Below are 26148 nucleotides of genomic sequence, written 5' to 3'. Positions count from 1 at the left end.
CTTACTTTAAGTAAACCAGTGGCAGGAGCCTTCAAACAGCCATAAAAGGATGGGAGTCATACTAGCAAGGAAGGGACTGGAGAGCTCTTCCGGGAACCTGTATTTCAGTGGAGCACAGAATTGGGCTCTGAGCCTCCTGGCAGCCTGGCCACAAGGGAACCCGGGTGAATTCTGCTTTGCTTAGGAAAAAAAATGGTTCAGGATAGAGAGATTTTTGCATCAACCTCAATCCTGGGAGACTTCCTCCCATGGTTTGTTAGCTCAGGTAAGGCCTTTATCTAACATGAAAGTCCAGATAGTAAATATTTTAGGCTCTCCGGGCCAGTGACCTCTCTTGTAGCTAATCAACTCAGCCATCGCAGAATGAGAGTATTCATGGACAGTGTGTATGTACCCACTTGGGTACGACTGTTGTTTCAATAAAACTTTATTTACAAAAGCATGTGGCCAGTCCATGGCCTGTAGTTTGTGGGTCTCCAAGATAAGGAGTAATAAACGTGATGCTGAGGGATCGTTCTAACATTAGCACACACAAAAAGCAGGCATCTTCTCATTGACCTTGGTGGTGGTTGAGACAAAACCTAAGTAGAGAGTCTGATCCGTCTTCCATCAGACCTCCTCTGTCCAGACCATCTCCCAGACCTCATTCTGCCCCTGGAGAGAGAGAGAGTTACATGTATATCCGGTCGGGGGCCACTGGCCCAGGCGTTGCCCTCCCAAAGCCTCAGCCTGCAGGTGGAAGGCAGCCCTGTGGGCTCCCCTCCTGTGGGACCAGGCTGTCCCTGTGGGGTTGATCTTCCTTCCAACAACTTGTTTCTGCAAAACAGATACGTGAAGGAAGACCAGCAGTTGTTGGAGGCAAAATAGGAAATTTCTGTGAATTCCACATATTACCACATACTTTTTTTTTTTAATGTTTTTATTTATCTTAGAGAGAGAGAGAGAGAGAGAGCGCCAGAGTGCGAGCATGGGAGAGCAGAGAGAGGGGGAGACACAGAATCCGAAGCAGGCCCCAGGCTCCGAGCTGTCAGCACAGAGCCCAGCGTGGGGCTCAGACTCGTGAGCCTCGAGATCATGACCTGAGCCAAAGTTGGACGTTAACCGACTGAGCCACCCAGGCAGCCCCTTTACCACGTCATTTCAGTTTGGTTGTTTACTCACTCCTGACCCCCATTCCACAGAGGCTGTGAGGACTGCATAGACGTGCATTTTGCTTCTTTTTCTTCCTCTGCAAAATGGAGGTTCACAAAGCACCAGGACAGGACAGGCACACAGGAGGTGCAAGGAATTAATTTTCTTCTTTCCTTCAGTGCTAGAGTGGCCAACGCCTTGTAGTATGGTTGCATTTAACTAACAACTGTCAGAAGTGGGTGGTGCAGCCTTTGGGACGATCCTTGAATTTTTCCAAAACTGTGGAAAACCTGAATGAGGGCACCAGAGTAGACAGGAACTCTTTGGGGGCCCAGCTGGCTCTGGCATCCTGGGTGGGGAGAACCTCTGGCCACCGGGTAGAAGCACTGTCTGTCGCTGGCAACTCCGGAATTCTCTCTCAGCTGCCCAGATGGTCTTACTTTCACGGACCTGCATTATTTTAATTCTCCCTTCCCGCTGCTTCGAAAGATCGCGTTTCCATTAAGTAATGATCATTGCATCCAACTGGGACCAGGTGGGCAGAGTCTCGGATCACCTGCGGGCAGGTGTTCAGAAGATGTGCCTCCACACTCTGCCCACCTGGTCCCAGGTACCTGTCGGTGAGGCAGTGGCAGTAACGATCTTGTCACACCAAGTGGGCTTAATTTAGGTTCTAAGCGAAGCGACTGTGCCCTTGCGGCCCTGTTTTGGATACATTCATAAATGTCTTTAACATTTTGAACAGTTTTAGAAATGTTTATTTACTTACTTTGAGAGAGATAGAGTGCGTGTGTGTGAGCAGGGGAGGGGCAGAGAGAGAGGGAGAGAGAGCATCCAGAGCGGGCTCTGTGCTCCCAGCACAGAGCCTGACTCGGGACTCCATCCCACGAACCGTGAAATCACAACTTGAGATGAAATCAAGAGTCGGATGAGCCACCCAGGCGCCCCCTTGAACATTTTTGAACGGTGTCCTTCATGATGACCTTCAGGGACCCAAGGATGGAATTAGGACACTGGTGCTCAGTTTTGTCCGCTTGGGCTCAGGCTCGTGCTCTGCCTGGGAATGAGGCGCATTGCCCTTGGAGAAGGATTTAGAAATCTTGTCGGCTCATGTCTGTGCCCAGCTCCCAGCTGCCCAGCACTGGCCTGGGCACGGAGGATGTGCTCGGTGCCCTCATGTGTTGGGAAGGCAGCTGAGGGGTCACTGAGTGCCCCGCCCGCCTTCCTGGGCACTGTTGGGGGGAAATTCCGCCACCTGCCTTGCTGTGCCGGCTGCCCCGTCCCCCACCCCGTGCCGCACCTGTGGTCACTGCAGACAGGAGAGACTCGGGGCCGCTCAGGTACAGGCCAGCAGCTCACAGCTGCCTCAGCCTCTGTGCCGATGATGCCAGGGAGGGAGATGCCTTCGCTCCAGATGCCTGACAAGTGGCTGGCCCCCAGAGTCCACCAGGGGCCTCCCACACAGCTCAAGCATGGGTGCCGTCTGCAACAACTTCCCGGGACAGTGGCTGTCCCCCTTCAGCTGCACACCCCGTGTCATCATACCCGAGATGACCTTTTCCATTCCAAGGCTAGGATGTGACTTGAGCAGGGTCCCAGAGGGTCCGTGCTCTGTGGGCTGGGGCCGGGGCAGTGGGAGAGGTTGGGGTTGTCCTCGAGAGGTAGAGAGGGCCACTTCCTCCGGTGCTGGGCTGCAGTGATGCTTTTAGGGGTGTGTGTGGGGGGAGGTCCCTTCATAACTGCGCCCCCACCTCCCACCTGAGACAGCCTGCTGCAGAAGGTGCATATAATGGACCCATTTGTGAAATCAAAGAGCAGAGAATGATAGAGTGAGCTCTTTGAAGGCGGTCGTCTTGTCAGGATCCCCACAGTGCCTGGCGCGTAGTAGGTGCTCAGGACATGCTTGTTGAACAAACAAACAGAGGAGGAACCCGTTTTGAACTCGCTGTTGAGACATTAAGGCCACGGACACAGCACCGTGTGTTCTGTCCGTCCCACATCCTGAGGATGTGTGCGCTGTTTCTGCTGAAGTGTAGACAGGATTTACAGGTGCGGACCCTCCATTTGGTGCCTGCCGTGGAGACCTGCTCTGCCCTGCCGAGGCCGCAGGCGACGAGAAGGGGGCCGGTGGGCAGCGGTGCTGCTCTCGGGTCCTCTCCAGTCTCTGAACCTCTCTGGGAACGGGCGATCTTTGAGATAGCGCATGGAGGGGCCCCGCCTCATGCCTGGGCCCGCTGGGGCTTTCTTCTGTCAGAGCGGGGTGTGGCTAGTGAACGGCTGACGACCGGGGGTGAAGGGGCCCCGTGGGATTCTCTGCGGACACAGTTTCCAGTGGCTGCCCCTCCCCCAGAGCACGTGGGCCACGAGGCCAAGTTGTCTGGTCCAACTCCCTGCCCCACCGGAGACCCAGGTCCAGGGAGGGGAAGGGTCTTGTTTGGGTCACTTAGCAGGGGTGGAACTGCATTAGACCCCAGGCTTGTTCCGCCTTGCTGCCCCACTGCCCCCGTGGGGAGCTGGCCTGAGCGAGGCTGGGGTCAGGGGTCACACTGCCCTGCACTCATGAGGGCTGTTGGACGTGGCCTCCAGTGGCCACGAGGTGGCTTCTTCTGTCTGCCCAGGGCTTTGGAAGGATGCAGACCCTGCCCTGGCCTTGGGGGGAGCCTTTGGGGGAGGCGCTCTTGCTTTCCCCTCGGCCCCGTGAGTCCTCCCCTCCATCCCTTGAGCTGTCACGTGGTGCCATGATCTGAATATTTGTTTCCCCCTGCCTCCAGTTCATGTGTTTAATCCTAGCCCCCAAAGTGATGGTATTAGGGGGCAGAGGCTCGAGGACGCGATTAGGTCACGAGGATTAGTGCCCCCTTTTGTAAGAGACCCCAGAGCGTCCCCGCACCCCCAGTCTCTTCAGCCACGGCCGGAAGGCTGCCGTCTGGGAACGAGGCAGGGGGCCCTCACCCGGCGCCACATCTGCTGGTACCTTGATCTTGGACTCTCGGCCTGTGGAACCGTGACAAATAAAAGTTTGCTGTTTGCAAGCCGCCCGGTCTGTGGTGCCGTCAGGGCGGCCCCAGTGGACTGAGACAGCTTCAGGACGGGGAGCCCCTGGGCTTTCCTTTTCATTCCATGGCACATTCGGCTGACCAGCCAAGTGCTCCCCGGCACCCTCTCTGACCAACGCCAGCAGACTTGGTGAGCTCCTCCTGGGCTCTACCCCATAGAAAGCTTTCACAAGAACAAACAAACAATCCCGGGTGTTCGCACAGAGGCCGGCGTGTCTGACTGGTGCTTGGGTGCGTCCCACTGGGTGGTACCTGAAACCCCCGCCCCTGGAGGCACCAGGGTCCCGAGACAGGTGCGGTGCCCAGAGTTGCCACATAAAGAGCCAGGGGACCTTCAAGGAAGGCGGGGAGCTCTGGAAGGGGGTCTGAGCCGGATGTGAAGGAGGCAGAAACATTCCCCAGTGGTACAGATCTCGAGAGACCGTGTGAGGCAGAGGGACTGGACCACCTGGGGTGTGAGGGAGCAGGAGACTCTTCGGGACTCAGGAGTAGCTGCAGTGGCTCGATGTGGGGTGCCCGTCAATGAGGGCAGAGAGGGTAGAGAAGGCTGCTGGCAGCAGATGAGGATGAGTTTGGGGCCCCGGTGTGGGGGGCTGCTGTTTCCCCAGGAGGCAGTCCTTGGTAGGCCCCTGGGGGCCCCTGGCTGCGTGACCTTGGATAAGTCACCTCACTCCCCTGAGCCTTAGGTTCTCATTCATAGACTGGAGGGACCCCGCCCCCACCCCACCCCCATGGTGAGATGATGATCGTGCTGATGACGACGAAGATGGTGCTTGCTTCATCAGGCGGTTGAAGGTTTGAAGAAGGGTCTAGTGTGAGTGTGCCTAGTATTTGGGAAAGTTGCCCTGATACCGTGTGGCCCCTCTTCTCCCCCAAACCCCTAGTATTTGAAGCATAAATTTTGATAGTTTTTCTTTAAACAATTTTTTTTTTAAATATTTATTTACTATTGAGAGACGGAGACAGAGCGTGAGTGGGGGAGGAGCAGAGAGAGAGGGAGACACAGAATCTGAAGGTGGCTCAGGCTCCGAGCTGTCGTGTCAGCACAGAGCCCGACGCGGGGCTCGAACTCACAAACCACGAGATCGTGACCTGAGCCGAAGTCAGACGCTTAACTGACTGAGCCACCCAGGCGCCCCAATTTTGTGATAGCTTTGCAACTACTGATTGGCTTTAAGCACTTGATGGTCAATTTGTTTCTCAGACATTCTTTAAAGTGAGTCTTGTTTGGCTTCCAGGACTAGAAATCTCTGGCTCAAGTTGCTTTTTCCTTTGTAGAAATATTTGCATGGGCCACTGGCCACTTCTCTTGGGCAACTGGGTGCTCTGCGGTGTGGATCCTGCCCTTAGGAAACCACTGGGTGTCTGAAAGTTGGGGTGATGTGTGTCCACTCTCTGACTTGCCTGGACGCTGGGCCTCCTCTCCACCATGCTGGGCCTGGCTGTGCCAACTTCTCTGTGTCAGCGGAGTCTGGTCTGGGAGGAAAAAGGCTCCAAGGGCTGCCTGAGGCAGCTGGCCGAGGATCGGGAGGGAGGGGGTGCTTTGCATTTGGTTTGGCTCAGCAAATACTGACCAAAGCTTGCTCTCTGCCAGGCCTGGGGGAGGCCCTGTCCTTGAGTGCAACCATTGTGGTCTCCCAGTTTCCATTGTGGGTCGGTCCGGAAGTGTCCGTGCCAGCCTCCTGCCCTATACGTGGGCAAGTACATTTGCAGGGGAGCCCAGGGCCCTCCCTGGCCATGACCCTGTCTGGAGGAGCGGGCCACGTGGGGTGAAAACAGATGGCCTTCCACCCTAGTCAGGGTCCCATGCAAGGTGGCTTCTCTGGGCTGGGGCAGAGGGTCATCTCCCTTTCTGGGGAGCAGATGAAACGCCTGGACCCCAGAAATAGGCCTGTCATGGTTGAGGGGCTTCCAGATGGGGGATCCTGAGCAGAGCGTGCTGAGTAGACCCTTTGCCCGATGGCTGCTGTGCCTGGGCCTCAGTTGCCACCCGCGTCCCCCGCCTCCGGCTGTGGGCGCTGGCCTTTCACACTTGGCACCGGCTCAGCTCTGGGCTTTCCGAGCAGGGATGTCAGAGTTCCAAATGGGACTTCCGCGGGGCCCTCCCCTGCCCACCAGGGTGGAGCTGGCTCACCCCTCAAGTCTGACCGGGCCTGGCTTTGGGGGCCCGGGAAGTGGGCGGGCTCTCTCTCCCCTGTGACGTGGATCCCTGCCACAGCCCAGATTTCTAAACACTCACGGGTGGGCCTAGTGGGGTTTCACTGCTCACCCGTGCTGTGTTAATAAGATGGTTTAAAAAAAAAAAAAAAGAAAAAAAAGACAAGAGCCCTGCCTGCGGTGGGATTTGGTGCCTTTAGAAGCAGAGGGACAGAGAAGTAAGGGGGAGCTCTTCCACAAGAAATAGACTCTCACATCTTGGGATTTGGGGAAACAGAACAGGCGAGGCTTTTTTTTTTTTTCTTCCTTCCTTCCCAGGCACTCCGTATTATTAAGACACTCTGTCTTATAAGGGATGCCGGATAATTAATCCTGTGGCGAGGCAATAGCAACAAACGTTAGAATATATTTAAATAATGAGGAAGCTCTTTAATGTGGACCTGTAGAATAATTGTGGGCCAGTGGCATGAAGGAGCGGGGATCCAGATTTATTGAAATGTACTCACCCCTTCAGAAGACGGGGGGTGTGTTCTTTTGTGTACATGCACACGCACACGCACGCATGCACACACACAGCGTTTAGCCAGAACCCTGCTAAGTCTTTTCCCTTTTCAGTCGAAAGGAATCAATTATGCCTTGTGGTCGCTTTCCAAAAACCACTTTTGATTGTGTGATTTTGTTTCAGTCGAGAGCTCCAATCAGCCCCTCAGAAACAAGCTGGGGAATAAACCCTCTCACCAAATATCTGGGCGTCCGTGCACATTCTCAGCAATTGAGAATATTGACAGCGATCAGAATTCCGTGGCTGTTGAAACCTCGCCTCTAATTGAACTGGGAAAGGTAAACCCAGATTCAGGGCTCTGCACGCTGTAATTGCAATAATTTAATTTAGCTATTTAACCTGTAATTCAGTGGTATTTATTAAGGAGCACGGGAGAAAATGAGGCCATTAGGAGCCAGAGATGAATACATTGAAATGAAAACGAACACTTCTAACTGCCAGTTGACCTTCGGTTTGTAGCAGTTTTTATTAGGCTGGTCACGGTAATTACCAGGACGTGAATCAGGGAGGAAAGTGAATAATTCCGTAATGAACATTTTTATTCATTATCTCGCATTTTCAGGAAGCGGAGAAGCACTGCGCAAAAGTATCGGCAACTCGCCTTTTCTGTTTGTTTTTTGAAAAATGATTGTTTGTGGACAATGGCCCCGTGCACAGCATCATCCTGAGGAGGGAGTTGGCAGCCCGGGAGGCGGGAGAGAGGCGCACGGGTGTGTCGTCCGCGCTGGGCAAGCTCCTGGGCTGTGCCGGGGAGACTGCTGTCCGGACGCGGTGGGCATCCACCCGGCAGGGACCAGGAGAACCACATGCCTGCCGGGCCGGCCGGGGACGCTTTTCCAAAATTAGTGATCAAATGGGAAGTTTTCTTGACGTGTGCTGACCCAGGCGTGGGGTCAGCCAGCTGTTTTTGCACCCTGTCAGGGTGAATGGTCTAGAGGTGCAGGGTTCCGGGGGCCCGGGGGATAGCTGGGAACACGTAGTGAGATGCTTCATACCCCTGGACCTGCACATGGGGCGCCATCCTGAAGGTTCGCCAGGGATGTGCCGGAGAACATGTACACGCGCCTGCAGGCTCCTTGTAATGGTGGAAAGTTCTGGAAGCAAGTAGATCCCAGGAGGGAGGAGGATAGCTAGAAGGTGCAGTCTCCCGGTCGTATGGTGGGACACACAGAGCAACCAAAAATAATGACTTCACGGTGTCTCTAGCGATGTGGGAAAATGCTCCCAGTGTAACTCCAGGAGAGAAAAGCCCACACCAAAACTGTACGTGGTATTTCTTTAAAACTCAGAAGACCCTCTCACGTTGATTTCAAAAGTTATGGTGACTTTTGCTGATTGGAAAAAGAAGTTTCTAGCTGGGCATCTGTGATTTCATTAGCTCCTCCTGGCACTTCCTAGAAAACCATCCAGCCCTTCGATGTAGCAGGGGCACGTACATGAGCTGAAGACTGTGTCAGCCCAGCCGTGGGGACAGCTTCCCAAAGTGGCTCAGTACCCTTGCGCCATTGGGAGGCGCTTTCGGGAGGCGCCTTCTTTCATTGACATTATTTCCATTCTCTGCTTGTGGCTCCAAATCGGAAGTCAGGGCCTCCGTGGTGCCCAGGCCTTCCTCCTCTGGGGCTGGGGTGCATGCATCCGAAGTGGGACATCTGTTGAGTTGGTGGCCCTGGTCCCTGCATCTCCTCTTCTGCTGCTGCGCACCACATCTCTGGCTGTGGTCCTTTCCATTCAGATAGAGATGTTAGACTCGCACTCTCTAAATGCAGCCAGAGGAGCAAGTATAGTGTGTACATGTGTGCGCATGTGTGCGTGTGTGCATGTGTGTATGTATGCATGCATCTGTGTGTATGTGTGCACATGTGTACGTGTGTGCACGTGTGTGCATATGTGTATGTGTGTGCATGTGTGCGCGCATATGTGCACGTGTGCATGCATGTGTGTATGTGCTCGTGTGCATGTGTGCATATGTGCATGTGTGTATGCATGCATCTGTGTGTATGTGTGTGCACGTGTGTACATGTGTGTGCATATGTGCACGTGTGCATGTGTGTGCATGCATGCATCTGTGTGTACGTGTGCATCTGTGTGTGCATGTGTGTGTGCATGTGTGTGCATGTGTGTGTGTGCATGTGTGTATGTATGCATGCATCTGTGTGTATGTGTGTGCATGTGTGCGCGCATATGTGCACGTGTGCATGCGTGCATCTGTGTGTTTGTGTGTGCATGTATGTGCATGTGTACATGTGTGTGCATGTGCACGTGTGCATGTGTGTGCATGCATGCATCTGTGTGTATGTGTGCATCTGTATGTGCGTGTGTGCATGTGTGCGCGCATATGTGCACGTGTGCATGCGTGCATCTGTGTGTTTGTGTGTGCATGTATGTGCATGTGTACATGTGTGTGCATGTGCACGTGTGCATGTGTGTGCATGCATGCATCTGTGTGTATGTGTGCATCTGTATGTGCGTGTGTGCATGTGTGCGTGCGTGCATGCATCTGTGTGTGCATCTGTGTATGTGTGTGTATGTGTGCACGTGTGTGCATGTGTGTGTGTGTGTGCGTGTGTGCATGTGTGCGTGTGCATCTTGGTGTTGTCAGAGGAACCTCATTAGATACACAGATGATACCCGCTCCTCCTCAACAGGGTCTTCAAGTCCTCCCTGGAGGCTTGCTTCTTGGGGGGGGGGGGTTGGAATTCTCTTTCCAATTTCTAATTTCCCAGCTCCACTCATTTTGTTTCTTAAGTGCACTATTGGTTATTGGGGGAAGAAATACAATGACAGGTCAGCCCTGAATTCAGAGTGTCTGGACCCCCCTTTGTGTAACAACCTCGGCTGACTGGCAAGAAGGGGTGAGGGGGGTTCCTGCAGGCCCCAGGGCGGTGCCTGGCACGTGCTGGGCCCTCTGCCCATGTGCCTGTCTGCCTCTGGTCTTCTTCTTGCTCATCTGCCTACTGCGTCCGACCTGATACCTCCATCTGTAATCCTGTACAGGCGCCAAAGAGATGACTGTTGGCAAAGGCAGTGTCGGGTACCTTCTTAGAGCACGGGCTAGGGAGGCTGGAAGGCCCGCCATTGGCTTCTGGCTCTGCATCTCGGGTCTGGGTGTACTCCCAGGTGTGAGAAGGAAGTTCCCGAGATTATGTCCATGTCTTCAGGCCAAGTTCTAGCACAGAGTAGGCTCCTGGTGAAGGTTCCTTGTTCCCCCTCCAGCTCCGAGCTTGCTATTACCATGCTCAGCATGATAATCACAACACCTCCCTAACTGCAGAGGGCCCAGTGGCACCTTGGATGTGAAAACACCCAGCTTATGCCAGATGCCCATCGAAAGAGCTAGCTGGGCTTTTGAGGCATCTAATATGGCTTCAGAAGCATTTGCATTTTTCAGAGTAGATGGGTGCACATGCTCTCTGCACACAGGGCTTCTGTGTCATCGTTGGGGGCCCCAAGATCCCCTTGCCATCTCTCCCTGTCCTGTGGACACAAGGTATGTCTTCTCGGCCATGGGCACATATTTCCCCAAAGTGCAGCTGAGCCCTCTGAACCTCTGAGGCTTTGGGTCTCCTGGAATCTCGGGAGCATTTGCCGGAACAGCTGCAAACGGTGCGTGGCCAGAGGGAAGGGGCCGCTGCTAAGTAGGAGCCTGGAAAGGCTGTGTGCGTCCTGGGACCTTTGGCTGAGGACGCATTGATGGCCATGGTCGTTGTTGGAGGGGGCATGGGGCTGTCTCCTCGCAGAGCTGGCTGGCCCACCTGCCTTGTAGGGGAAGAGGGAAGGCCAGAGCATCTAAGCCTCCGTGTTGGGGGGATAGCTAGGGCACCCCCTCCTCATTTTCTTAAGGTTCAGAAGAGAGGGTCACGGCGCTGTGTCCCAGCAGCCACCATAGCAGAACGCGGCCTCCTCGTTCCTGTGGAGGAACTTTGGAACCTTTCCTCGTGGTTGCCTGGTTACAAGATCATCTGCCCAGAGTTCCCCAGAAGGGGCTTGGCTGGGGAGCCACAGGCAGGGGAGTCGGGGGAGAGTGGCTGCTGTTGGGAATGCAGTGAGTACATTCGATCATATCTAATTCCCATTTATGTTACGTCGGACAGCCCCACTGCCCAGCTGCCCTCTTGAAGCCTCGGACCGCTGGGGTTTTTTGATGCATGAATGAAGCCTGGGAAGTGGGCCAGGACTTGGCTCATGGGCTTCTTCATCATTTATTAGCTTCTAGTTTTAATTGTTTTCCGACTTCTTTCCAGATATTTATCTAGCAAGAATTGTCAGTCCTTGCTGCGCTGTGCAGACGCAAGGGGCGTGCGCCAACTGCAGAATGTTAACGGCTCTTCTGGGCGGCGGGCAGGCGTTTCAATGGAGTCAAGCAGGTGTCGGGAAAGCAAGCTCCTACTGTGCGTCGTCAGCCGGCGCCGCGTGATGAAGGGGCCCGGATGGACCGGACGAGGCTCCTATTACAGAGAGGCCTGCTGTCCCTGGGGAGGAGGGGGAGGCAGGTGCTGTCACATAGAGACGTACATTTTGTTTGGAGCGCCACCTGGGTTACAGGCCCCGGGACGTGTGGCCTCAGGCAGAGACCTCTCTGAGCCTTGGGTTCTCTGTCTGGGATCTGAGGTGACAAGCCTAGCAAAGGTTACTGAAAACGCTGAGATACTCGGGAAGTGTCTGATTGAGGGGACAGGCAATTGTTTTGGGGGTGCTGTGTCCCAGGGAAGTGTGGTGGGGCAGGGTGAGGTCAGGACGCTGGGCTGCGGATGTAGACATGATGTATCACCTGCCATTTTGTACTGGTCCCACCTGGGAAATGGGTTCTGGGGGAGCTCGGCAGACGACCTGTAGGGCGTGACGGGGGCGCCACTGGCAGCTTCTCTTCCTTCCCTTCCAGAAGGAGCCCTGGGTCCGCCATGTTGGTGCCTGAGGCGGTTTGGGAAGGTTCCTGAATCAGGAACCAGGGCTTGGCTGGTGTGTGACCTTGGGAAGTCCTTTCTCCACACCGGGCAGCCTTGGTTTCCCCATCTGGTACTGGTTGGGGTTGGGGACTGGGCGACCTTGCTTGTCACCTACCCTTAGTTTCACGATTTGGGTGGCCTTAGGCAGGCGTGAGTCAATCCTCAGCCTCGGCTTCCTCGTCTTTGAACCTCAGTGAAAATCCATACTTCAGGGACCGCCGTGGGGGTGGAGAAGGGCCCTGCTGACCAGGTGCCCGAGATGCAAGTCTGTCGGCTCTCTGAGGGTCACCGTCATCAAGGGCAGTCGGCTCTGTGGCGGAGATGATGGGCTCTTGTGCCAGACTGTCCAGGCCTGGGTCTCGGGTCCTGCACTTCCCTTCGGACCCCGGGCCTCGTAAATAAACCCGTTGAGTCTTATTTTTCTCCCCCAACGAGAGAGAGATGAGCTTACTGTTGAGGCCATTTTACTGATGAGGACTGAATGAGAGGCACAGAGAAGTTGAGTGCCTCATCCATGGTCGTCAGCTAATAACTACTGAGCCTGGACCAGAAACCCATAGTACACATGGGGCAGCACTCCTGGGGGGCCAGCCTTACACCCAGGCCCCTGGCTCTGCCCCCCCACTGTAGAACAGGGATCCAGAAGTCCCAGCTCCTTGGCAGGCCTGGCCCACCAGACCTGGGTGTGTTTTCTGAACCAGTGCAGGCCATGCACTGACAGCTTCCTCTGCCACTGGGGACACTCTGGGACTGGAAATGTTTGTCTTCCAGAGGGGGAGGAAGTGGGGACAGGCACCCCGTGTGGCAGCCCTACCCCCAGCCCTCAGTTTCCTGATTTTGCTTCTTTCCCTGTCATGTTTAGGAGATTTATGGTGGAGACCAGATGCTTCGTGTGCAGGGACATACACGTTTGTCACAGAGTTCCCATTCCTTTGGGAACCTGTTGAATTTGCAATTTGCTCTGGGGCCGTATTGATTGGCAGAAACCATCAAAACCCGCGGTGCCCTCGTTCATGTTGACAAGCGCGGGGTCCGAGAAAATGGCTGGGTCTCGTGGCCCTAAGGCCCTGGTTTGAGGCGGCTGTAAGAAAGGGGGGGAAATAAAATCCCTCGGTTTTCAGCTTGCTTCTTGAGCGGGAGGTTAAAAAGCCCATTTTCGACTTGGGGTTTTTAAAGACCGATCCCTTCTGAGATTTGGCCCAAATGATTTGAAACAAAATGATCATAGGGTTGATTAAAAAGTGTGCCATCAATCTGTCTTTGTGGTCTGGACTGAAGCCCCTTGTTCACAGTGGAGTTTGTAAATGTGTGTTTGACCATTGTTTCTTCACTCAGTTATGCTTCTTATCCTAGATTTGGGTGTACACACTTATTTCTTAGAAGGGAAGCTTTTTTTTTTTTTTTTTTTGCAGAAGGGAGTGGTGAAGTGGATGGGGGAGTTCACCCCTCTGCAGGCAGAAGCTGAGTTCTCTAGCATGTTCTGCCCAGCCGATGGTTATTATTCCCCCAGAAAATAATGTCCTTTTTTTTTTTTTCTTTTCCAACTTGCTTTTAACATTCTGCCCTTGGCATCTGTTCTAGGCATTGTGGACGAACCGTAGACTGTGTTCTGACAATGGGTTAAAGCAAGCACTTATTGAAAAGCATTCTCTACTTAATTACATTTCCTTCTTCTGGAAGCTATTTTAATTTTTTTTTTTTATAATCACATGTTAATTGTGTATTAGCAGGGCCTTTCTGATTAGTTGAAAACATAATGAAACCTTTGTAAACAACACAGAGAGAAAGAAAGAAGGAACGTGTGAAGCACAGGCAGTGCTGAGAGGCCAGAATGGCTACATCTCTTGATTCCGGGGAGGGGTGGAAATTGTACCTGGATGTCCCTTGTTTGAGTGATGACCCCCGCTGCCCCAACCCCCCCGGTTGGGGGAGGGGTGCGGGATCATGGCTACCGATCAGTGAAGGGAGGAGGGGTAGCTTCCTGAGGGGTCCTGCTCTTCCTGCCTCTGAGCTCTGCCCTGCTGCCATTCATTCATTCCCTTACTCATTCATTTCCTTTGCGCATTCATTCATTCACTCATTCACATTCTTAGCAGTAGCTTCCTCTGCTGAGCACCGATCAGGTGCAAGGTTCTTTACACGCACGCTGTAGACCCGCGTACAGGGGTTCATGCCACTTGGGGAGAGGGGAACTTAGCTCACACTTGAGTTCACTCATTCACGTTCAGCCGAGCCTAGAAGCCGGAGAACCGGATCTGTCAGGCCCAGGGACCCACATCCCCCAGTGTGGTTCTGAAGTCCTCGTGCCCCTTCCTGCACAAACTTCAGCAGGTTCGGAGACAACCTGGTACCTGTCTAGAGGGCAGATGGGTAGGAGGAGCCAGCCGGGCTGGGCCTCTGCCCGTGTGTGTGTGTGTGTGTGTGTGTGTGGTGGGGAGCAGGGGGCGCACGGAAAGGAAGCGTGCACCCGTCCCCAGAATGTGGCAGCATTGTTTCGTTTTCCACCTTTTGACATCTTTATTGAAAACCCCAGCCCCTGTTCACAGCCCCTATTGTGGCGGGAGGGGCCCCGAAAGCCCTGCTCTGTTCCCCATTTGGAGGGCTGGGCTTACAGGGGTTTTGCAGTTCCCAGGCTGTTATTAGGGAAGCGTGGCCGGGGCGTTTGAAATGCAAGCGCTACTGTGAGCGAGCGCCAGGTTCACCGTGCGCGCTCCAAGGAAACGCGGCCAAGGCAGTGTTGTGAACAGCCGCCAAGCAAAACACACGCATGCCGTCCAGCGGAGCCAGCTCACTTCTGCAAACAGAGGAAAAATTGACTTTCTGATTTGGAGTGTTTCTGCAACTAAGAAGAACCACTCCAGTGATTGTTCTAAAAATATTCTGGAGGCAGCACGTTCTCGAAGGCCTCGGGATTCTGAGCGGTCCTTAATTGTACTTTTTATGTAATCTCTCTGGATCGTGGTTTTTAAAAAAAGGAATTTGCTTAAGCCCGTGCGGTCATCTTCCTGCCCCCCCAACCCAGCCGCTCATGTCCCCCCCCCGCCCCCTCCCCCCAAGTATTGCTGCAGCGTGAAAGAGTGCCATACACAGCAGAAATTGTATTTTTATCTCTTTGACTTCAGGAAGTATATTTGGGTTTTCATCTCCTGCAGCCGCTGTCGCAGGGCTCACATCTGAGCAGCCGAATCTAGGGCAGCCCCTCACGTCCCTGCTCTGGTGGCCGAACCCAGTTCTGGAGGGAGGCGTCCCCCAGGCGAAAGGGCTTCTCGAGGAGGGCTGGGGCGAGGGGGTGCCGGCACCTTTGATGCCCCTGCTCCCTCTGCCCGTTCAGCCTGGCGTCCCCCTTCACGAGGCGCAGAGCTCCCTGGGAGCCCCGGACCCGCCGTTCCCGGCGACTGTGGGATTCAGATGATTTCTGCAATAATGAAGCTGACTGGGTTGCCACCAGCTCCTTTACTGCCAAAAAAGTAAACGATGTCGGCCCCTCCTCCTTCTCTCTGATTCTCTGTTTTCTCTCCACCCTCTCTCCCCACCCCTCCTCGCTCTCTGCCTTTACCCCGACTCCCCACTTCTCCCTGGCTGTCTGTTTTGCAAGTTCAGCCCACAGCGCCTACAAGGCTGGAGGATTTCTTGTCGTTGGGTGTTGAACAGCATCCCTGCCTTGACCCAGTGCCAGTGACACCCTCACCTCCCCCAGTCGTGGCAATCAGAAATGTCTCAAGACATCGCCAGTCCTCACTGGAGGGTTTTTTTTTGTTTGTTTGTTTTTGTTTTTTGTTTTTTGTTTTTTTTGTCCCAAACTCTCAAGCAGAAAAAGGCCTGGAGATTATTAGGACCTATTTTTAGGTTTACAAATAAGCAATAATAGGGTGGGAGCAAAGGCCTTGGAAATGGAGAATGAGCCCCCACTTGAATTTCACCCCCCAGAGTGAGTTTTTAAAAAAAGAAGTCGCAGGATGCTCCCGGTTCGAGGGATGGCCCCGGTGTGGCCGATGAGGGTCGGTGAGCTGTCCCTTCACAGCTGTGTTTGCAGGAGTTAGAATGACCAGTCTGTGCCTTCACGTAATCAAGCTGTTTTCTCTAAAACGTCTCCTGTGCTGAGCTTATCAGGCAGCTTTGCTAGTGTTAGGTAACTGATCACCTTATTAGTGAAGCGACAATCGAGAGGAACTTGCCAGTGGCTTTGGCATCATATGCCAGGACTTGCTCTGTACGATCGCCCTCCCTCCCTTCTTCTTTCCTTCTCTGCCTCCTTTCCTCCCTCTCTCTCTTCACTTCCCCCCTTCCCTTAGAGATTTTTACCCCCGTGGTAGGAATCAGACGTCGCCTGCTCACTGGCAAGCACCTCATTTTGACGACACAGGCCGTTCCCCGTTTGCAGGAATCCCGTTCTGTGGCCTTAAACGCTGACTCATTGCTGGGGCAGCCAGGAGGGTCAGATGCCAGGTCATTTCGCCCATCGGCAGACTCATCTTCGAGGGATCTGGAAGTGGGTGGTCAGCGGGTCTCGTGCCGGCCTTCCTTGGGGCGGTGCGTGGCCAAGGATGCGTGTGACCGCGAGAGAGCGATTTCCTGGGCTCAGCCAAAACCCATGCTTCCGCCGGCTTCTCTCCGCCAGCTGGCCACCAGAGACAGCCTGGAGGTGCGAGAGCCATTTGGAATCACAGGAGTCCACCTCCCCTGAGGCCTGGGCTTCTCGGCTTTGGGTTCTCCAGTGCAGACCGGACGGCACCACCCTGGGGGCCTCCTGGCCCCAGATTGTACAGTCGGTTTGGGCTGCTGGTCCCCTGCGCGCCCCCCTCGCCCCCCTCACTTGCTCCGCCCACCCCCTGTGTCACTAGCACGGCCCCCTGCCCCTTGGCATTGCTGCTGCTTTCATGTGCCCTTTTGGGGGGGGGGCAGTGCTACGAGAACCAGCTGGCACCTGCTGGGTGTGCCACCGGCAGGAGCCACATCTCGCCCAGCCCCCGAGCCGTGGTTGGCTCTGGCCATTGGGCCTGCCCAGCCACCACGCTGAGGCAGCCGGTGTTTCCAGAGGGGCCATGTTGTAAGCGTGCCCGTCATTCTCTCCCCTTCGCAGGTGTGCGTGCGCGCGTGTGTGAGAACCCGTGTGTCTGGGAGGTGGAAGGGTTAGGTCTGTCTTTTCCATAACCTCCGAGGCACTTGCTCCCTCTGATTTTCTTGGCGGCACCGGGCAGCTTGGCTGCGCGCGGAGCGCCCCGCACTGTGGACGCGGTGCGGCGCCTGGCGAGGATGACCATCTCCCCGGCTGCCGGCGGGGCTGGAGGAAGCTGGCACCGTGGCGGAGGCGAAGCTCTGCAGAAGTGCCGCGGGTTTTTCATATGGAAATGTGAAATAATGGGGTGATTAAATAGAGCTGTATATTAAAGTACATCTGACATTAGAATTACCATAATGTGCTGTAGCCTTAGGCTGAGTACTTTATTTGCCATCTGCGTCGGCCCAAAATCCCCCGGGGAAGCGCTAAAATATTCTGAATAAACTCAGCCCGAGTTCTTATTGAGAGTAAAATACCATTTGTGGCACGTCGTATTGATTCGTCTTAATTGTGGTGCAGAAAAGAACATTCACTCGCTGATGACTTTTGTGCTCGGTGACAAGCTGGCTGGAGTAACTCAAACACTGCAGTTGGTTAACCTGGACGGGGCCAGGCGGGCACCTCGGCCCCAGCCAGGGTGCGGCGGTGCCCCACCCCCCCCCAGGGGACGCGCCACAGCTGGGGCTCCCCGCCAGCCCCACCGCGCTGTTCTCCAGGGAGGGTGCCCGGGAGATGGGTGCCCCATTCGGGGGGGCAGGGGAGGTTCCCGCGCTGCCTGCGGGCCCCTCGCTGTGCCTGGCCTTGCCCCTGCACCCGGGGGAAGCGCTGACCGGCTGCGGAAGGACGATGTGTGGCCCGTTGTCCTCAAGGGGCCATGGCTTCCGTCTCAGCCTGTGGTCGGAGAGGCGTACTGTGCATATTGAAGAAAGCAAAACTAAAGAGAAGGAGAAGGGGAGGAACCCACCCACCCAGGCAAACCCAAGCGTGGCCGGTTGCCGGTTAGTGGCGGTGGGACCGGGTAACCGTCCCTGCAGCCCTTTGGAAGGGGTGGGGGGAGGGAGGGCGGCACAGTAAAGACAGATGACTGGTTGGTGGGAAAACACTTGGTGATCCAGACAGCGCTCCCCCATTCGCGCGGTCCAGTTTTTATCCTATAATTGCCTATCATTATACACAATTTAAATATTCAAACATTCTCCACAAACCTTGGGCTAGCGTGTTTTTATTACAAATTCAGAACAAGGGAATAACCTTTAACTTCAGAGACAAATGAGACAAATTTACAAGTGCATGTCTGCTGTTTTCTTGTGTTTTATCAATCCCCGTGGACCGGAACACTTTTGCTATAACGCCACTCTGAACAATATACATATATTACTACTTGTTTGTAGTGTGTCGGTAATGAGTCCCCTCTGCATTCGCTAACCTATATAACTCGGCGTCGAGGCTCTCCATAACGTCAATTATCTCCTCGGAGCTAAACGTACACTCCATTAAAACGAGATTTACTGCCCCTGCAATACTTCTTGGGGTGGAATGTGGAGATTTTTGTGGATTTAAGGAAAGGAAGGAAGCCTTATTCCTGCCTGGTGAAGGAAGTCATGAATAATGGAGAAGAGAGACTTCCTGTGTCAGCCAGAACGCGTGCGTGAGGCACCACGAGGTGCGCCCACGTCTGCTCACAACGGCTCTCAACACACACCCGCGGCGCGTGCCTTGATTTTTTTTTTTCTTACCTGTTCGTTTCTTAATTCACTCTTTATTTTTCCATTAAATGATAAGGAGGATTTGCACCATGCTTCCTCTTCACATCCTCTGCTAAGTTCCTGTCCCCAGAGTGCCGGAATCCTTTCAGAAAACCTCATATTTGGGGGAGGGGGGGGGTTGGGAGGGGGGGGCCAAACCACCAAAATACGTTTATCTGTCGGCCCACCACATCCCTCTGTTGTAGGTCCTTTTCAGAGAAGTCTGCAGAAAGATTTCAAGGGAATCTGACGACGCGTTCGTCTATTTTGGGGAAGACATACTATTTCCAGCTGATTTGAGCGCCTTATGCAAAGGGGGGGGGGGAGTTCTATAAAGATGATCTTGAGGAATGTGCCGTAGTTTTTTGAGGGTGCTGTAAGTGAGTTGCCACATCTCAGATCACTCTGTGTGTCCTGCCTCTGGCTTCTCCATCTGACTAGCACACAGTGCTGTTCTCACCCTTCCCCGAGATGCCCCCGCGGTCAGCAGTATTGCTTTGTTTCAGGGCTTGGGTGGCTGTTTCCTGAGCCTGAAATGCACACCTGGTCTGACCACAGAATTGAGCAGTTGAAATCGAGACTGGGTGGGGGGGAATCTGGGGTGCATGGTGTCAGCAGCTGTAGTTGAGTTCTGATACTTTGTTCCACCGAGAACCTGGCCTGCCCTGTTCCTGAGGCTGGCTCATGGGTCTAGGGGGTTCAGACGGGAGTCTTGCTGGAATGATAGAACTCCTGCTGGAGAGAGTGATTTAGAAGCCACCTTGTCGGGCCAGCGGTCCTCACAGATTGGATTTTAAATTTCCTCCTTGCATTTCCCAGGCCCCCCTGGCTTCCTTTCTTTATATCTTACGGTTTCATAGTTGGGGAAGGGTGGATCTGGTCTCAGAAAGAGCCATCTAAGGGGTTCTCCTGTGTCCTTTGGCTGTACTGTCTGTCATTTTGTTGTATGGAACAGTTTCTGACTCGAGTAGGCCTTGAGTGTGGGTTTAGAAATCTTCATATTAAAAAAATATATATATATCTCAAAGCTTTCACCGTGATGGAATTTCTAGCAATGGAATTTGTTCTGTAGCCAGCTCAGTTTCTTTGTGGGTTTTCAGAGCCTCCTCAGATTGATCCAAAACCACATTTTCAGTCCCGTATCCTTTTCCTCGCCTCTGTGAGTCTGGGGTCCCACGACCCTTTGTGCATGCCGTTTCCTCTGCCTGGCACCCCCTTTCTCTCCTTTCTCTGCAAGATAGACTCATTTTTCCATCAGAATTCAGCTCTAGGACCTCCCCCTCTGAGAGGTCTTCCCTGATCCTCCCACACTGCCAATCTCTCCCTCCTCTGGGTCCCGTGCCACATGTCACACTGTAGACCTCGTGGCCTGAAGCCTTACTAGAAACGTGTGGAATTATTAGCTCTTGAACTCAACTGTGGGCTCCATGCGGGCAGATGTGCATTTCTGTGTCCCTTCACTCAGCACGGGGCCTGGCACGCGGCAGATGGGTCCTGCATTTGTAGAGCAAAGGGAGGAGGGGGGAGGGGCATATGGCTAAATGATATTGAAGACATCCTTTCATCCCCAGCCCCCTACCTGTGGCTTCCTGGAAGGGAGGGGTCACGGCCGGTCCCCCTGAATAGTGCCTGCCAGGTTGGCATCTGGTGCATGATGGCCGAATGGAGAATGAATGAATGAATGAATAAGAAGGGCATGTCTCTAGAGCATTTGGGGCACAGTTAGATTTCCTTGGGTTCACTAACTTCCCAGGTGTGCCTCTTTTGCTGGAAGCAAGATTCAGTGGTGTTTTTGTGCACGACCAGCTGTCTAGGGGAACGATAGAGGCTGTGGGGGAGGCTGGAGGCCCAGCCACCCAGCCCCGAGTTAACTCCAGGCATATGAAGCGCACCGCTTACCTGGGCCGCAAGGACGCTGGCAGGGTCGGCGGACTGTCCCCCAGCACGGCGAGGCTGCGTGAAGTTTTCCCACCCGTGTAAGGTCTCCGTTCTCAGCCAGGGTACGCGTGCTGTCTTCTGCGTGAAGCCCGCAGCTTGCTGGTGTTCACCAGCAGGTAGAGTGGTTTGCGTGCCTGCTCCGGGTCCCTCCCCGGGGCCGGTGATAGTGGCCTTTGTGGTTCCATGGACGGGGCAGCCAGGTGCGTGTCTGGACACAGCACAGGCCCTGGGCTCAGACCCTGTGTGAATCTGGGGTCTGTGAACCATAAGCCGTGTGAACTCACCTGTGATGAGACTTAGTTTCTTTTTTACACCAAGTCTGGATTAAAACCCACTTGCCAAAGTTGCCGTGAGCATCGGTCTAAGAGCACAAGTCCAACACTGGCACGTGCAGATCGCAGGCAAGTTGAACACTCCAAGGTCAAGGACAGATTATGATAGTACGAGTGATCAGTATCAGGTGGTATTCCCTGGATGCTGTGGGAACATACTGGTGGCGGGGGGGGGGGGGGTGGGGGGGTGGGGGGTGGTGTGCCGGCTCTCACAAGACGTTTTGCAGGTAGAGGAGCAAAGGCAAGTATTCTGGGCACAGGGAAGGGCGGGTGTAAGCTGGCGTGCATACATGAGGACTAAATGGGGCCGTGCAGACAAGAGCCCCACAGCGCAGGCTCTGAACCCAAATGCAGCCGAGCCCAAATATTCTCCCCTCTTCCGGCACCACGGCTGCCTACGGAGCGGTGCTCGTACTTTTCATCAAATGACTGAGAGGGGGCATCAGGTGTTCCGTGAGCTCTGGCCGCCTGGGCAGAGTCCCTGGTGGACAAAGGGTGCCCGGCTCCTGTCTGTGCAGTGAATGAATGAAGAGCCCGCGTGGCCTTTGCCCTCAGCAGGACACCCACTGCTGCCTACTGAATTCAGCCCCGTCTCACCAGGCTCCCCACTTACCGGGCTTCTGCGGCCCGGGATCCACAGATCCCAGACAGTGGCACGCTTTACGTGGTGACGAGGGTCGAGAGGATTCCGAGGCCTGGAGGGAGAGCGCAGGGATGGAGCGGCCGTGTCTCTGCCACAGGCACTGGCGGACGGTGTGGGCTCCGCTAACCGGGCCAGCCGAGGCTGGCTGAGCACCCGGGAGATCGTACAGGATAGTGTATGGCTTTTACCACCAACACCGGGACCAAGAAAGTGCATCTGTTCCCCAATCAGCGTGACTTCACAGAGTCACCGCGGTGCCAGCCCAAAGCAGCACGTCTCCACTTTTGAGTTAGCACACGGGCTGGAATGAAAGGTCAGGTAACCAAGGCATAGCCTCCCCATTACCATGTCCAAGTGCCTGGGCCGGGGCCGAGGTCTGTACATCCTCTCCCTTGACCAGGCTTTTATCAGTCAGCACGTAGCTCAAGAGCACGCCGCGGGGCTGACCGCCTTCTCTCTTCCAGCCTTCCGGGTCCTCATTTGTGATACGGTGCCTGACACCATGTCCTTAGTTGGGGGTTGTCTGGAGCCTCGGCTGAGGTCCCGTTCTAGTCAGCTGCGGCAGGCTCGTGCAAGGATTTAATGGCGGTTAAGTTACTGCTGGCATTATGCCCGTAGCCGTACCTTCCTGCTCCAAGAGGCCGAGGTTTGACAGAGCACATTCAGAACGAGCAGGGGTGGTTGTACATTTTGTAGATGGCCATGCTCAGAAACGATACAGACGGCAAAACCCACGAAAACCGCTGGGGTGGCCAGCTGACATTTTCTCTCTGGGATCACGAAAGGGGAGACCGACTGTATTTAAACTAAGAAGGGGTCTGCACGTTGGAGGGATAATAGTGATGATACTTATTATCGTTTTGGAACTGTGGGGACGGTATTGTTAGCAGTCACAGACACTGGAGGAGGACTGGGTGATTGGCTGGTGACCCAAGTGCTCTCTTTGGGCACTGGGCACCCTGATGTCCAGAGACGGGAAGGGCCTGCTGTAGGAGGACCCTGAGATCCAGCATCCTGCCCCTGCATCCAGGTCCTGGGTCCTGTTGCCCTCCCTCCCCCCAGCCCCCCGCCATGGGCTTATTTGCTTTGTGAAACGTCTCCCTCCAGGGGCAAGGCCTGCGGTGGCCCCGAGTAGGTTCCATGAGATGATCGGTACCCTTCCCTGAAGGGACACACAGTGTGGCAGGTGAACCTCGTTTTTGGGCATTTTCATTGTAAAACAGGCCCTGACAAGCGTACAAAGAACCATCCATCCCTCGGTGGCACTGCGTGCTGGAGAGATGGCCGGGACCGAGCCTGGGGTCTGAAACCCTGAGGACGGGCACGGCCCTCTCCCTGCTGGCTGTGGGACTCTCCCTGTTTCTCGGAGCTTCCGTTTCCTCACGTGCCGGCAGGATGCAGCCCTCGCCTGGCCTTCCTCGGAGGCCATGTGAGTAACGATGAAATGCGCTAATGCACGCAAAAATGCCAAACCAGCTGTAAAGCACTTTGCAAACTGTGGAGGGCTGTGTGAAGCCAAGACCCAGGTCTGACCTCTGCGGCCGGGTGCCCGGATTCTAATTTTGCTGCCGGCTTTGGAGAACATGGCCCTGCTCGAGCTGGGAGTTCAGGTACCCTTGCTGCCCGCCTCTGAGCAGCAGTGACCCACTGCGTCTTCCACAGGTCCAAATGCCCTTCCAGGTGGTGTCAGCTGGCCTTTAGAGGGACCTGTTAAACTAGCACGCTCAGTTATGGCCTTTTCGTTGAATAATCAATTAAAGGTGTGGTTTTTAAAAAAAAATTTTTTTTATGTTTATTTTTTGTTTTGAGAGACAGAGTGAGACAAAGTGAGAGTGGGGGAGGGACAGAGACAGAGGGAGACAACAGAATCCGAAGTAGGCTCCAGGCTCCGACCTGTCAGCACGGAGCCCTACCTGGGGCTCGAACCCACAGGCCGTGAGATCATGACCTGAGCAGAAGTCGGACACTCAACCGACTGAGCCACCCTGGCGCCCTAAGGTGTGTTTTTTTTTTTTTTATTTAAAAAAAAATTTTTTTTTTCAACGTTTATTTATTTTTGGGACAGAGAGAGACAGAGCATGAACGGGGGAGGGGCAGAGAGAGATAGGGAGACACAGAATCGGAAACAGGCTCCAGGCTCTGAGCCATCAGCCCAGAGCCCGACGCGGGGCTCGAACTCATGGACCGCGAGATCGTGACCTGGCTGAAGTCGGACGCTTAACCGACTGCGCCACCCAGGTGCCCCAAGGTGTGTTTTTTTATTGAACATCCCCGATACCTTTATTGGTGTTATTAGAGTAACCGGCATACCAAGGAGGAACAATTATTTAAATGCTCATTAAAAACAAAACAAAACAAAACAAAACCCCTCCTGGCAGAGGGAGACTCTCATTTCATCTGCAAGAGTCCAGTTGCCTGTCGGTTCCCAAGAGGCACAAAGAAAAATGATGTTTCCTCAACGTTTGCAAGTTCTCACTTCCCCAGAACCTCTAATGCATTAGGCAGGCCGCGTTACAATTCTCCCAGGTTTCATTACTGCCAGACTTACACAGAAAGGCATCGTTGAAACGTGGATGCACCTGCCAGGTATGAGGATGAACACTAAACACCAAAACCTACAAACTTCTGCACAGTGGCACACGATTTACGGCGCGTGTCCACATACAGGGTCTCATTGGATACCTCCAGCCCTCTTTGGAGGCAGGCGTTATTATTCCCATTCTACTGATGAGGAAACCGAGGCTCAAGGAGGTTGTGATTTGATCGACTTCACGGAGCTGGAAATGTCAGGGCAGAGGTGTGAACCCATGCCGCCGTCCAGGCTCGTGGGAAGGGAGGGTTTCGAACTTGAGGAAAACGTAAGGACTGCCTTTAGAGCCGTTAAAGCGAAGAAGCTGGGTTTCTGCCAACTGAGGAGTAAAAATGTCTGAGGAAGGCAGCAAGCAGGCAAGGACAGACACGGGCCCTGGCTTCTGAGTTGCCAAGCCTGATTTAGTGATGCAACTGCAGCTGACATTTCTAGGTCTCTAGGCCGGGTCTGACGTCAGTTCAGAATAATCTAGGCATCCACCTGTCACTCGGAACCTCAGCAGCCCCAGCAGCAGCGTGGTGGGAAGTGGATCCTGTCTGGGCGGCTGGCAAAGTCATCACCTCATGGAGCCTCCGGCTCACCTCTGGGCAGGTGGCCCTGAGCTTGAGGAGGGAGGGGATCATCACCTCTGGTCCCGGGGAGGGGAGGGGAGGGGAGGGGAGGGGGCCGACCCTCTGGACAAGAGTCTTCCCTTGCGTCTAAAAAAATGAGGTGTCCGTGACTGGTAGGCCGTGAGTGTAAAATATTTAGCGAGTTTTCGAATAGAAAAATGTTCCGAGTGGCTCTTCAAAGACTTCTGACACTGTTCACTTGTGAAAAGTGAGCAGCCCCTAGTGCTCAAGGCTACTTCGAGGCAAGAGAGAACCGTGAACTGGTAATGTGGAAATGAACGTTTTATTAAAAAAAAAAAAAAAAAAAAAAAAAAAGGTTGGGAGAGTGGAAAGGGACTCGTCTAGGGAGGGCCTCTGAGGGCTGTGAGATTTTTAGAAAAGTCAGAAGCTGTCATATCCCGGGAAGGCTGTCCCTGGCAGTCTTGCCTCCGCGAGAAGGAAAGTCTGGGAACCGAACCACAGCAGTTCATTCAGGGGTGCGGGAAAAGAAAGGGCTTCCTCCGGCGTGAGGAGTGGCCCTGGGATCCGATGTGACAGACGCCTAGCTCTTCCCCACCTGACGGTGGTTTACGGACAGGTGACCCCCTCTTTGAGCCGCTCCAAAATTTTAGCGGGCATCTTTTTTTTTTTTTTTCCCCCCTTTTCTTTCCTTTTCAGAAGTGGAAACATCTGAGCTCTTTAGAACATGTAGCTACTTGCTTCCCAGCAGCTGCCATTTTGAGTTACAAAAATGTTTTCATCGGCCATTTCGGCTGAAGAGCAGTCTTTATTCCTGGCCTGCCAGGGAGTTCTGCGTTTTCTTCTGACATCCCCATCCCGCACCGGCGGTGGAACTTTTAGAAAACGTGTGGCCATCAGAACAAGAAACAGGAAGTGCTGTGGAGTTGAAGCCCAAGGAACGAAGATGATGAACAAAGAGATGGGGGGGGGGGAGGGAGGCGGAAGGAGGTGGCCCCACTTAAAAACATGAAGAACAGCTGTGTGCCATAAATCGATTAATTAGAGTTTCCGAAGCCAAGGTGAAGGGTACAGAAACGCTCTTTAATTTGAAGATCTATGACCTTGTGGGATGTGGCACTTCATTTGCGTTATTAGCTCCCGTGTCAGAAAGGGACATTTTATTTATCTTCTTGTTATTTATTACGTATTTATTCTGCCTTGCTCTAGAAAAGGATTTGAGCGGGACTCTAAATATTATGGCTTCTGGCCAGCTCTCTTGTGAGGCAGTGTGAGGCGAAGGGTTCTGTTCTCCCAAGTACATTAACTAATAAGCTAGGATGGGAGATGGCGTCTTCTTTGCCAGCTGAGGGACGTGTGCCGGAAGGGAAGGCCCGGGGCCGGTCCTGCTGAACGGCATCCCGGGAGAAACATGGCGGCCCAG

At 54.1% G+C, this 26148-nt stretch overlaps 1 protein-coding gene across 5 annotated transcripts in view; it reads left to right on the top strand.

The window, feature by feature from the left end:
- BCL11B (BAF chromatin remodeling complex subunit BCL11B) overlaps positions 1-26148 on the top strand; it is a 98021-nt gene that overhangs the window by 62561 nt on the left and 9312 nt on the right. The window contains exon 1 of one of the 5 annotated variants that reach the window (XM_045452038.1): positions 9416-10948. The exons of the other annotated variants lie outside the window; for them this stretch is intronic. Within the exon in view, the coding sequence (XP_045307994.1) occupies positions 10597-10948 (352 nt within the window). The 5' untranslated portion in view covers positions 9416-10596. Of the gene's footprint in view, positions 1-9415; positions 10949-26148 lie in introns of those variants that run through there. 5 annotated transcript variants of the gene reach the window in all.

This window comes from Leopardus geoffroyi, chromosome B3, assembly GCF_018350155.1.
Source record: "Leopardus geoffroyi isolate Oge1 chromosome B3, O.geoffroyi_Oge1_pat1.0, whole genome shotgun sequence".
NCBI classification, from domain to species: Eukaryota; Metazoa; Chordata; class Mammalia; order Carnivora; family Felidae; genus Leopardus; species Leopardus geoffroyi.
Note: the sequence above shows the minus strand (reverse complement) of the source record. Positions and strands in the feature narration are given on the sequence as shown.